The sequence below is a fragment of the Coturnix japonica genome, chromosome Z, assembly GCF_054131305.1.
Source record: "Coturnix japonica strain WE chromosome Z, WE-NBRP24, whole genome shotgun sequence".
Taxonomy (NCBI): Eukaryota; Metazoa; Chordata; class Aves; order Galliformes; family Phasianidae; genus Coturnix; species Coturnix japonica.
In genome coordinates this window covers 56,637,107-56,650,936 of record NC_140702.1, presented here as the reverse complement: position 1 = coordinate 56,650,936, position 13,830 = coordinate 56,637,107, and the positions used below count along the sequence as shown (strand labels likewise).

Sequence of the window (13,830 nt, the reverse complement as noted above, 5' to 3'; positions counted from 1 at the left end):
ATGAGTTTTTTACAAGTGTATTTGAACATGTGAGCATACATATTTTGTGTTTACAAGTACACAGCATGTTTACTCAGAAAATTTTCAGTGTATTCTCATGTGCACATGTCTATCTCCAAAGTAATATCTATTTATTAGGAAAAGAACAACATCTGCAAACTGCTGTATGTGATCAAATAAAAGTGTGTGAGGTTAATACACAAATCAGTCTTACACATCAACACATTTCCCAAGTTAGCTTCCTGAACCAATAAAGAGTAAAAATAACTCTTTTCTCAACAACTTTCAAAAAGAAGATTATAAAGAAAATATTCCCATTTGGTATTGCAGTGACAAGCACAAGCTTAAGTTTGCAAATATAAAGATTTAACATGCCTGAAATGAAAGCAGCTTTGAACAAAAGGAATGTAAGTGATTCTACACCTCCAAAATTAGAAAAAGAAACCTACAGAGTTAAAGCTCTTAATTCCTTTAGAAAAATACTAACCTGTTTTCTGAACTAGATGTAGAAGTACTAGATGATAATGTATGAGAATTTGACATGCGTGAGACAAACTTCTGGATGGTGTTACGAGATGGAGCTTTGATCCTCGAGCTACGCCTACTGTGATATTTCTGGAACAAACTCTCAACCTAACATCAGAAAAAGATAGCAATAGTCGTATTTATGCTGTGAAAGTCTTGTATTTAAAAGCAACATTATGGAAACTTAACTACAGCCAGAAGAGATCTACTGACTTTTACAATAACGCATTAGCAGCAGAAGGAAATTCTTAAGTCTTATTATTATACAGTTCTCAAGAAACATTGTTTACAGCAAAAGTTCATTTACATGTTAAGAGTAATTAAAAGCTTTAAGGATACACACATCTGTGAAGATCTCTGTTCTGTTTACCTTTCAGCTAATCAGAGATATATAAAAGGAAGTTTGACTAGAAAATGTGAGATATGAATAATTCACTGAACTATAGTTCTCTACTAATATTTTTAATTATGCCTTTAATTTGTAGATTTTTTTTTTCTACCCAGACTTAAGACTAAATTAAAAACAAAACCACAATCTTGTTGCTTAGAAATACAGCAGTTTTCCATATTCTTAGGATCGCACTCTAAAGACTTTTAAGTGGAGCAATATTTTATATCTGTCATTAGATCTTTACGACACTGATTACCTCAAAGTTTTTCAGTGTCTTTCTCCACAGCATTGGATCTGAGGGCTCAAGCTGGAACACTCGCAGCATAACAAAGAGCAGATGAATACAGAATGTTCCACGTCCACAGCTACATGTCTGCAACAAAAAGCACATGCTATGACTTCAATGACTTTATAGTTAGATGGGTCATTTTTCCACACTGAAGTGAATCATGGGGGTGTATATTATATTACAAGGGTCCATTAAGTAGTATTTCATATATGGACATAAACATCGGATGTGGCCTTACAGAATTCCCAAAACATCATACAGGAGAATTATAGCATCAGTTCTTTTCTTCCCCCCCCCCCCCCCCTACCCCAAATGAATTAGAAGTTGATACTATTCTCCTTACAAAAAAAAAAAAATTATGCATACAGTCATAACACACACCACTAACATTACAGAAAACTTGCATCAGATTATTCTGTTTACACCAAAACCTTGATGTCTCCAATCAGAATCACAGTGGTACTATGAAAGTCTCTAAAAAGAACCTCTTTATAGATATTAGCGATACTGTCACTCCACTAAGGGAATTGCTTGTCATTCACATGTACTCCACAAATAATGGACAGAGTGCTTTTCATTTTGAGAAACTCACAAATTAAGTGGCCACATTTTAGCAAAAAATGTTTAATAAGACATTTAATAAGCCACCTGCCCTACATATTTCTTATTCTTATAAGAGTGAATACTTTTTAACTAGTCTTTTTTTTAAGAGGACTCTGAAAAAAATAGTGCTTGACACAGATCTGACAAAAATGCAAGCTGATCATTACATTATAGAAGCAGAGATTACAACTGCCAAATGTTATTTTACAGAATGATTAGCATGGATTGGTGTCCAATCCAACTTGATTTTGTACAGTTTTCCAATATAAACTATAAAGCAGTAAAAGCTACAGACAGCACAAATCTTCTTTACCTGAGGTCCAATAAACACTCTGTATTTGTTATCAGGGCTATCTCCTCCAATTAAGAAAGAGTTGGGTCCTATCTGCTGCAGCAGGTACAGCCTGGCTCGCATAACTTTGTTGACACGACGACTTGTTTCCTCAGGGCTGTATGGAGAGAAGCCATCTGGAGATGGGGCTCTTCGAGGTGGTGTTATTCGTCCACTCTGAAACTACACAAGCAGTTCCATCGTATTCATGAAAACAGAAACTTTAGGTATGTATTTTTTTCAGAATGATGAGTCCCTCTAGACCAGAAAAAAAGACCAGACTACAGAAATTTAAAGAGAGTAATCTTCTTTTGAATCAGAACTAGAGTGCAGAAGAAAAACTAAAATTTTGTAACCAACTTTGTCTGGCATTATTTCTCAGTAAGAACCTCAAGATACTTCAACATATATTTCTTTACTGATACCCTTATCTTGTTACTACTGAACTGACAGGTATAGTTCAACTATAACAACTTAGGTTTGTGACTCAATACAACAAGTTATTAAATAAATTTATAATGCTAACATATTTAATAGGTGATGAACTTGAATGAGTACAGTGTACAGAACAGATATTCAATCAATAAGGAATTGCCTTTAAGAAATGTCGAAGAAAACGAATACAACTCCCTGTCCTTTACACCATTAGTGCAACTATTGGCTCAAAAGGTTATTTTTGATAATAGAAAATAAAAATCAGTGGTGAAAATTTTTAAATTTAGAAATGTCTTCATTTAAATTCTTCATGTTTCTAACATTATTAAATGCTTTCATGATTCTATCCAATTTCTAAATTTCTGCTTTGATATAGATCCAACTTGACTTATAAGTTACAATGCAGAAGGTCACAAATAATTTAACGTCCATGTCTTAAGATGTCTTCAAGTTTTTCTCATATGGAAGGTTAACAACAAAAAGATGAACAACTCGGCACCTGAATTTCTCTCAAGAGGAAAGAAGCTGTTATATAGTGCTGTGATTTTCTCCAGGTTTGGTGGAATAGCAGTACACATTTTAGCAATTTTGGAAACCTTGTTTAGAGCAATGAGACATTGAAAAATATTATTCCTTCTCTAATTGCGTAAGTAAGCAAATTCAGCTGTGGACAAGTATGCTAGTATTATATGTTAAATACTATTCCTCAAAATATTATATTCTCAAGGTTCTCTAGTAAAGTGAGCTTTTAGTTCTTAAAATATTCCATTCCATATTTTCTTTAACACAACAGTACAGATTTTATTTTCTAAAGATGCATATTCATAAAACTTCCTCAGCTTCTTTGTAAACATCAGTCCTCAAACAGAGGATCACAAGTAGCATACTGGTAACTCTTTTCTACAGAACTTCTACTCTAATCAACAATTTTACCCTCAAAGAAACATTCCTGTCTGGAAAGCAGACATAAAACTACAGAAAAAAAAACCTCATGGCGCCTCCTTGCTCAAATTAAGCTAAGAGAACATGACAGAATTAGAAAGAAGAAACACACCTAAGAGCAGAGAATAAAATTCCATGCATAAGAGAAATGCAACATGATATACGCTCTAAGTATCCCTCTCAAGTGATGCTGTGTCATAACTCCCACTACATCAGCATCTTGTCCTAGTCACTGAGGCTGACATATTGCCTTTTTGCATAAGACTGCAGAACTTAATTCAGTCATTACACCACAGCTTGCAACTTACAGGTACTGGAGATACCCTTTTTCTTCTAACACCCGGTGATTCAGATTTAACAGTCCGAGAGGATGATGAAGAAGAACTGCTAGGAGAAGGACTACGCCTTCCTTTCTGCGTTGGTGAAGAAGCAGTGCTTTGTCCTTCAGACTGAGGTTCTAGAGACAGCTTGTTCATTTCAGATCCATCTCCCTTCACAGGGATAGGTTTCACCACCTTGCAGAAATTAAACCATAGCATTAGAAATATTTACTTATATTAAAATAATACAAATCCATTAAAACTTATTTTGCTAGCATTATACAATTAGTTTGTGGCCCCTTGCTGCCTGAGAGAGTAAAGGCCTACATTTATACCCCCTATCAGAGTTCTGCCAATTCACTTTAAAATGTCATCCTATTGAATGTGTACTGCTTGCAAATCAGAACTTCTTAGAAACCTCTGTTGTTGCTGTTTTTAAATGTATTTGAATTGGATTATGGAAGTAAGCAACGTATAGGAGAAGTATTAAAAAAGCAAACTTTTTTTTTTTCCCTATAGATTACTGTAATGCTTTTTCTTTCCTGAAAGGTCAGAATGTAAGTTCAGGGGTATATGGACAAATTACTATTATCCACAGCTACAGTTTGGAAAAAAACCTAAGTATTAAAGTGGTAGAAACAGAATCTGGAGCTAGAAAGCTATACTACAAACCCAGACACCTAAAAGGAAGAAGGTTAAATAGGGGATCCAATTCAAGCAAAACCATGATACAATGAAAAAATTCAAGTTAAAAAAAATATTTTCTATTAGAGGTATTGAGGCATTGCTTGTTTTGAACCTTAAGTGTTTTCAGCACTCTTATTAAAGAAAGTTACCAATACAATACCAAGTAAACTTGGGTAATGCATAAGATGATCTTTAATTTAGCATTCCCATCAACTCACAGTGGGAGTCAGATAAATAAAACTACACTTCTGTACATCTAATTACTATAAGTTAGCCAGCATTAGTTAAGTTCTAGAATTGCCACCGTGTTTAGTAAGATCTGCCTGCAATTTCTTAAAAATAAAATTCCTTGAAAGAGGACCTGAGTGAACAGCATGGAGCTGTGCCACGGGAGAGGCAGGTGGAGGTTAGGGACAGATTGTGCACCAGAGGTTGGATCCTGGAACAGGCTGCACAGGGCAGCGGTCATGGGCCCCAAGCCACAGGAATTTAAGGAGCATTCAGACAGTGCTCTCAGAAAATGGGGTTGGATTTTAGGTGACCCTGCGTAGAGTTGAGTGTTGGACTGCATGATCCCTGTGGGTCCCTTCCAAGTCAGGGATATTCTGTGATTCTATCATTCTAAAATTACTTCTGAGTTATTAATAAAAATAGTAATACTGTAAGAAGTTAACACAATGCTCTGGCAAAGTTTAGCTGTATTGAGACTTATGAAAAGGAGTTACTCAGGTTTGTTTGCTCATTTAGTTTGTTTCCAGTACACTTGCAGGGTGGTTTTTGTTTTCATGTAACAAAAATTCTATACGTACAACACTTGAAAAATTTCAATTTAACATTTTTCAAGCTATAGAAATAAAAGGAATTAAATCTTTAAAAAAAGGAATGGAGTGCAACACACTATTGTGTAGTTCAGCATGGATGTTTTCATGTAAGGAGAAAAAGCTGCAACAGCTGCTGACATTAGAGGGCAGTACTGCCACAGTATTTTTACACTACAGAAGTGGCAGCACAGCTATATGTCGCTTTTTTTTTTAAGAGTTTAGCAAACACGTACGTTTCAGAAAGTCAGTCACAGTTTCCTGTCAAACAGCTAAAAAAATCAACAGGAAGATCACTATTAAGAGCCGCAAATTCTTATGACAGGTTTCTAGAAGAAAAACTTAAGGAACTTTTATTTGAAATAGTTACAATGTCCCTCCTTCATATCTTACCACAGGGCCTCTCCTGCTTCTTCTTTCCAGCCATTCATGCTTCCAAGCCGGCATACACGTTGCCTTGAGTTTTTCCCTGATCATGCGCTCTTCTGGGCGGTCATCCATCTTCTGCAACCCCCTGAGGGTTTCTTTACTCTCCATGTCACGACTGCAGCAAAGAAAAAAATTACAGTCATACAGTTATTTTTAGTCAAGGTGTAACACCACAATGATCTTAATACTGTGCCATCCTATTCTCCATCTCTTTTCAACGCACCTACTAAAACATTATTCCCTACTCTGCAGATTATTCTGCAACTGTTTCAGAAGTGTTGTGATAGTTCCTGCATGCACTGAGAATTCAAAACTTGCCACTTCTATATTTAAAATGGCTTACTAAACAGAAATAAATGAAAACTGACAAACTTACAACCGGCTGTTCTAGCATGCAATTTATGGTGACTCTTCCCATACATAAACACCCTCTCAAAAAAAGAGTTTGTGAAGTAATACATAGACTATGTTTTAGCAGGCACAGAAATCATGAAAGTAAGGCCACTACCCCTGAGTGCTGCCTCCAATGACTAATGACTCAAAAGTTCTGCCAGTCAGCTGTAATTACAACAAAATGCACAGCAAGTTCATATCTGTAAAATGAAAGCGTAATTAATCTGGATTGTACTTTTATGACCTATAGCAATGTAGTTACTTGTGACTGCAAAAACACGGAAGCAAAAAAAATTATCTCAGCCACTGAAAAACAAACATGAGCAGTCTAGAAGATTTCCTGATTCTGTTGAGCTATCTGCTAAATCACCCAGAAAACCACACTCCTAAGCAGCAGCACATGACCCCTACCCACCTTCTTGATATTAGCATGTCTTTATGTACGCTTTATTACGCTAATTCTCAGGATGAAGCTTTATTTTAAAAAATAAAGTCACAACTTGAAGAGGAAGATAGTGATAGATAATTTTGCTTCAGTGAGAAGCAGCTGCATATTTACAACTGCTTCTTCCACACCTGCAGCTTTCAACATCTAAAATAATTAGACGTGCAGCTAAAACTGTACTGTATGATGCCTGACCTACAGCACATTCCCTACAGCATTCCTTGGAATCAAAAGATGCTAAAATTACAATGTCAGTGTTCATGAGCAGTGTACTATGAGGTTCATTTATTACAAATTCAGACTTAGAAGAATGAGAATGTTTTATTGGTCAGAAAGAGAACCCTCTTGTTTTTTCTTCTCTTATTGTAGAGACAAAGGAAACGAAGTATTCTGAGACAGGAAATAACTCTTCCTGTTCAGTGCTGAAATGTAATAAGCAGATGGATACTGTAAACAAAATACATTTTCTTTCAAGCAACATCTAAATCTACCATTAATAACCAATTTTAGACACAGAACTGTGTCTAATGATTAAAGACTTGGAAGTGTTTATAAGCAGGAAAACAAGCCACCAAAGAATCCACTCCCCAGCCCCAAGTGAATAGCCTTATGCTCAAAACTAAAGCAAGTGACATACAAATTATTTTTGTTTCTGTACTGAAATTATACTATTGTTTTCATGAAAGAGACATAAGAAGACCTGAGTCTTCATTAAAAGGAAAGACAAGACATCAGCAGGAAGAGTCCAAATGTGCCTAAAAGCTTAGAACGGGGAAAATACAACTGTTGTTTAATCTTACATAGGGCTGGTTTCACATTTTTATCTTCATCTAAAAAGAAACAACAACAACAACAACAAAACACCAAAAAAGCAAGACAATACAAAAAAACAGGTCCAAAGACAAATCTTTGCATTAAAACAGCAAATCCAAAAAAAGACAATTTATACACACACATATATATTTATATGTGCAATACCCACAAGCACATAGTGATAAGTTTAAGACATACAGTCTTTTTTTTTTTTCTCTATTAGCTGGAGACCATTTCACTTGCATGAATACACTGTGTGCAAGAGAGAAAACACTACTGCAGCAGTGAAAGAATGGCACAGTATTTCATTTGTCTATATAAGCACGATTAACTTCCCAACTGATACAAAAAAAGTCTTTTAGAGGCCCTTGGACTCGAATTCATGAACAATGTAACACAACAGTGAAGGCCTCACAATCCGTACTTGTTCTCCAAAAGCAGAAGCAGCTATCTTCCTCTCATGTGACGGTTAAACCAATCTGCTCTCGCCTGCACAAAGCCCTCTTGTGCTTTTCTTCCATGCAGGTGGGAAAGACCAACAGAGACTGAGAGCTTTTGCTTAGCAAACTGAGATTATCTTTTGGCAGTTTACAAAGTGTTCCAGAAAGTATTCATATTTTAACTCAAGCTTGGCTAAAATTATAATTTAAGAATTCTTACATTTTTGCATCTGTGCATTCATGGGGGGAAAAAAAAAAAAACCCAACTTATTTTATAAAGTCCCTTTGCATACTGCAGCACATCCTCATTTTGCAGCTTAAACTTACAGGGTTTTTTTTTTTTTTTTTTTCCCTGATGTTGTTTTAATTATTTTTAAGCCAAACACAAAATCTCACCTATTCCAGTCCAGCTGAACCCTGACCACCGGACAGTTAACCAGGTTTTAAGTCCCCAGATCAATGCATGTTAGCACAAGATATGAATGGTAAAAAAACAAAAAACACACAGTATATACAACACACAGACTTCAAGGCACAGGGCACCCTGATCTCCATATGAAAAAAAGCCCATTCTTGAGACAAGGTAACAATGAAAGTGACTGCCAGGTGGTATTTGATTAGAACAGATACAACAAACAAGAGAGCAGGTCAAAAAGTAAATCTCTGCTTGCTCTGTGGAGCCTGACATTTCTTGACAGTGAGATTAATACACTGTATGGGAACAGACTAATGCTACATTGTGCAGCACAGGAGGCAAAACATTGTCCTTTGCTGCTGTCTTGATTTTGAAGCCTTGCAAACACTAACTGAACAGTTAGATGATTAACAAATGGATCTCTATGGATCAGCGATTCAACATTTTAACACAAAGTACTGAACACATGCTATTCAGAAAACTGTTGTTAAACACACAAGTTTTACTTCTGAATGGAGCGGTGAGTTTAACACTCTTTGCAAGTATTTTTCTTGCAAATGGCATATATGAAAATACAAAAACAACCAAACAACTGAACAAACAACTTGCCAAATTGTTGCTCTGGCCTATTTTCCTGGGCTTCTCAATGCCTATAAGTTGGCAGCCTTGTCTTCCCTATCATGTTTGGGAGAATCAATTTATTCAGTAACCACGCTGCATCAAATTCTTATCAGCAGTGGTAAAACAGGAAAGAGGTCTGGAAAGGAAGATCTGTCTGCTGTATCCACAAAAGCTAAATTGCAGGGAGGGAAAAATAAATAGGCTGCGGAGTAACATTTATTTTATTTTTTTAATAATATTTGTCTGGAGCAAGTTACCAAATGTAACTTGCATACCACCAACAGTCAAGTGATGGATGATCACAGCTGTAGTAAATATGTAAGAAAGGCAGTGGTCACGCAGCACCTCTACCAGAGAGCAGTACTAACAAAGGGAAAGATCAAGCATGGCACATTGCACTGAACTGAAAAACTTCACAGGGAACTTTTTCAACCTGATACTAAATGACAGCTGCCACAAGACACCAATAAACACATCACTTCATAGAGACTAATGAATCTGGCTTCCGAGAATAGCTACGGGGATTTCAGCCAAATGTTATCTAAGTGTGAAACTAACTTCTTCTGTTAGCTGACAAATGCAGATGAGAAAACAATAGTTTGTTGTTGTTTTGTTTTTTGTCTTTTCCCCTATCTGCCTTGGCCTTTCCAATAGCTCTTCATCATCTTCCCTTGAGAACAATACAGACACTCTTCATTCGGCCAACACTGTCCTCTGAAGTTCACAAGAAGAATGTATTGAGTAGTATCCTGCGCCTAGAGTTTGCCTTCCACTTACATCAGGAAGACTGCTGTTTCTTCTCACATTATTTACATGAGTCACTGAAGAATATTTTGTTGAGCCTCCCCTAGTCTGCTAATATTCATTATCAGCTTAATAAAACCCTCATCTCCTCTCCCCCCTAAATCCACTTGCTTTCAAAGGCAAGTACAGCCAAGTATATCTCTGATTGACATGTTAAAAACATACATCTGTTGAAGAAAACATTTCACTGGTAGCATGACACTGTTCACAATAGAACTCTACAACTGAGCCATTGACTTCAGTGGGATCTCACAAGCCCTGATCCAGAAGAAACAGTGATGTACACTCAGCTCTTCAGTAGATGTCTAAAGTTACAGAGGTATGCCATCTGCCTACATTTTCTAACTTACAGGAAGTCAAATGTGTGTATTCAAAGTACTAAAAAAATAATGACTGGATTGCCCGTTCTGAAGCCACCTTGTCACAGTAACTGCTCAGAACCACTGAAAACAAAACCACAAATACTGGCCTCTATTTGAAACAGATGCTTGCCACAGAGGTAATGAAATGGGCTTCTCTTCTGTAGCTTCCTAGGAAAGCCATCAACTTCTGATGTGAATAGGACAGGCTCAAATCCCCTCAATCTCCAATCCCTTCTGCAGTCATTCAATCTCATGGTACCAACTCAGACACATAAAGGTATACATATGAAATACAAATGTTTACAGTCAGCTGTGCAGTTGACTTATATACATAAGGTTATAGGTTTGCAAGCGTAGAGTATCAGAAAGGGATTCTCCCCTATGCCAGCTCTCCAGAGCCCTCTTCTCTCTCACTGAATATGACAAAGTATTTGCTCATCACCTAACTCAACTCCACTTTTAACAAATTATTTACTCATGTAACAGCTTAATCTCTTAAACACTTAAGTGAATTTCAGCTTCAAATTATTTCAGTCTGTCATACTCTAACCAAGAAACGCATTTGGTGAAATGTAATTGGCCAAGACAAAGAAAATGACAGGTAGGAACATGCATGGTCCTTGTTGATGTAGAGGTTTGAAATCATTAGCAAAGATGGCACAAAAGGTATGAGAACTGAAAATATGCATCTAGGCAAAGTTCTTGATGCACATCATATACAAAGTTCATAGGAGCATTCATTCTGTTTTGAGTTCATATTTGTCCTGCTCTGAAGCTGAAATTGCTTATAGGTTGGATGACTACCCCATGCATTCTGCACAGAGACAAATAGTTTCCTGGACAACTTGACATCGCTAGACCCTACAGACAACATCAGGCATTTTAAAGAAAAGTTATATTTTGAATCAGCTTAAGATAACAGGGGTAGGAAAATAATACATTCTTACCTCTGAATGTTCTGGGGAAATAAAGCAACTTGTAAGTAACTTGGATCGGATGAGCTACACAGATTTTTCCAAAGATGCAACCTATTAAAGCATTTCAGGAGGAGTTATAAACAAGAAAGGGCATTCAGACCATTCTGGTACCACATGAATTATCAGATGGTATCAGTTATCCCAACATTTTGCCAGAGTGAGGATTTTAAAGTTCTCTCAGGAAAAAAGGACCATAAAAATAAATCACGTGAGACAGCAAATAATTGCTATGGGTTATTTCTATCAAAGAAACTAACAGCCTAACTTTTATGAGTCATAATAACTAGTCAGGCTGTGAATGGTAAGCAAGGCAAGTGGAGAACCAAAAATAACCCAACAAATCTTCAAATGACTTAAAACTAAGTTGATAAAGTGTAAAAAGAACTATCAACCCAAGCCTTAAACAAGGAGGCAATATACTTTGAAAGACTCGAACAAGTTCACTTTTTCTTTTTTTTTTTTTTCCCTGAAGAACAATTTGAACTCACAATTTCAAAGTGAAAACAAGGTTTCTATTCATTTCAGGATTACATGCTCCTGGCAATTGTAACAAATTGTTACCTACTATCTGAACTATAGTGGTATTTGGGAGGCATGAAGAACAACTCCATTATGCTAATCATCCCAGTTTACTTTCTTATTTATGTGTCTTGCCTGCGTCTGCTTTCATTTCTTGATACTCATCTTTTTCATGCTTATGCTCTAGTTTGTGTAGAATATGGTCAAGAAATATGAAAAGAGAAGAAAAAACATGAGTTACATTGAAGTAATATCACTGAGTTAATTTCTATTTATACAAGAATTCAGTAATATGCTGTATTAAATAATACCTAAAACTTCCAAGGGATGTCTGTGTTCCTGACACTCACCATCAGAAGCTAGTCAAATGTCCTTGTCCTGCAAAGACTTGTGCATACACTGAACTTTCATCCAATATCCAAAGCAGACTAGACAGTTCCACATATTCCTGACTCTGGCATAAAAAGCTTTCCTGGGGTATGGAAGTACAAAGTTCCTTGCTGGTTTATTTTGAGCAACTGCTAGGTGAAGAAACACCACCAGGTCTGTGGAAACTAAACTCTTTACACCTTTACGCCAAATCCATGAGAGACAGATGTCATGGTTTTGTAATTTTTCTGTTGGTATTCCACATCATGACATCATGTGGAGCACAGAGAAGAACTTCACGTCCCAGAGGACCTCACGGTCAGAGAGGGAAACATGTCACGGAAGTGATGCTGGCTCTCTCTCTTCCTCACTGCCTGGCAGCGGGTGTGGGTGTGCTTCCAAGCCACGCACCTTCAATCTCCAAGTAGGCTTCTCGGTCTTCAGAAACCTCTCTCTCTTTCTTATTCTACTTGATTTATTAGCCTCCATTTTAATTAGATTGTATTATATCATGTTATCTTGCAATCTGATATCATAGTTAGTAAAATAAGTTTTCCTCCTTAGATCGTTTCTGCTTCTCTGTTTATTTCCTTGAACCCAACTTGCATCTCCCTACCCCTTTCCGTTTTCCCTTCCCATTTGTCAGGGGCCTGGGGGCCCAAAGGCTTACTGCCCCCCCATCACAGACATCAACTGATCTAGACAACTCCGTGACAACAGCTTATTTCTGGCCTGCAGAATGTCACAGGTAAAATGTGCTCCTGACATGAAGACAAAGACTGAGGATTGTCTCATTCTCTACAAAATACTGTGAGCTGTATGAGAAGAGCACTACCTTGCCATGCAACAGGGAGGGACAATCTGGGGACGTCAGTCAACTAGTCTAGACACAGGCCAAGCATACAGTAACTACACCCACTCTAACAATGGCAGCTGCTATTAAAAATGTTTATTTTTGTAAGATAACAACAAGCGAACATGACAAAAAATGACCGGAAAAGGCATTCAAAGCTTCTGCAAGCTTATGGCTAAAAATGGTTATGGTCTCTGTGACTCCTCAGCTTCTTTAAAATTCAGAAAATAAAAAGAAAATAAGAGCATTAATATTATTAGGTGATGGGTGGGAATACTTAGCAAGAATAACTCAAGCAACTGAAATAAAGAAAATAGCAATAACCAAATAAACCAATGGCAATAAAGCAAGGAAGCCAACTGTGGGACAGCAAGTACTTGGACCACTCCTTACCAAAAACATACTGGTCTTTACTATCATCCTCGGTGCATTTCTGGTAGAAGTTTTTATTTAGAAACTTTGCTGTTAAAAAGGGATTTGGAATGCAATGTATTTAAGTTTTTAATTTTTAGTATATATACTTCTCTAGAAATACAATTCTTGAGAGTAAATAACATACTGTCAGAGTTAAAAAATGCAGTGAGTTCACATCCCTTCCACAAGGGCCTGCACGAAGTGATATCTTCAGTATTTGCTTTAAAACTGACAAGAATTGCCAAAACATTCACAAAGCAGCATGAAAGCATACTGATATAGAAACATCATTTTACAATAGTTCCAGAAACTTGAGGGTAGACTCAATGATCCATATAACAGAACTTGATCAGAAAGGCCCTATATGCATCTTTCAGAAGAGCCATTCCCTTCCAGGATGCCAAACACAGTACATCTTCTTGCAAGCTAAGCATCTGGGAAAAGGTTTCACAAATGATGGGCTCTTCACCATAAAAGTAACATTACATATATCTAGAAAGATGCATGAACCCAGACATACATTACACTAGTAATGCACACTAACAGATGAAGAATAGTCTAACTCCCTGAACACATAACATGCAACAGTAACTAGAAACAGTATTAAACATTCAGAGGAATTGAGAGAGAATTTT

The 13,830-nt window shown here is 36.7% G+C and overlaps 1 protein-coding gene across 3 annotated transcripts in view; it reads right to left on the bottom strand.

The window, feature by feature from the left end:
• MAP3K1 (mitogen-activated protein kinase kinase kinase 1) overlaps positions 1 to 13,830 on the bottom strand; it is a 54,810-nt gene that overhangs the window by 16,191 nt on the left and 24,789 nt on the right. For all 3 annotated transcript variants that reach the window (XM_085528862.1, XM_015848754.3, XM_085528861.1), the window contains exons 2-6: positions 5,735 to 5,885; positions 3,825 to 4,031; positions 2,122 to 2,322; positions 1,173 to 1,289; positions 488 to 633 (exon numbers count right to left, since the gene is read on the bottom strand). In XM_085528862.1, the coding sequence (XP_085384988.1) occupies positions 488 to 633; positions 1,173 to 1,289; positions 2,122 to 2,322; positions 3,825 to 4,031; positions 5,735 to 5,878 (815 nt within the window). In that variant the 5' untranslated portion in view covers positions 5,879 to 5,885. The remainder of the gene's footprint in view (positions 1 to 487; positions 634 to 1,172; positions 1,290 to 2,121; positions 2,323 to 3,824; positions 4,032 to 5,734; positions 5,886 to 13,830) is intronic.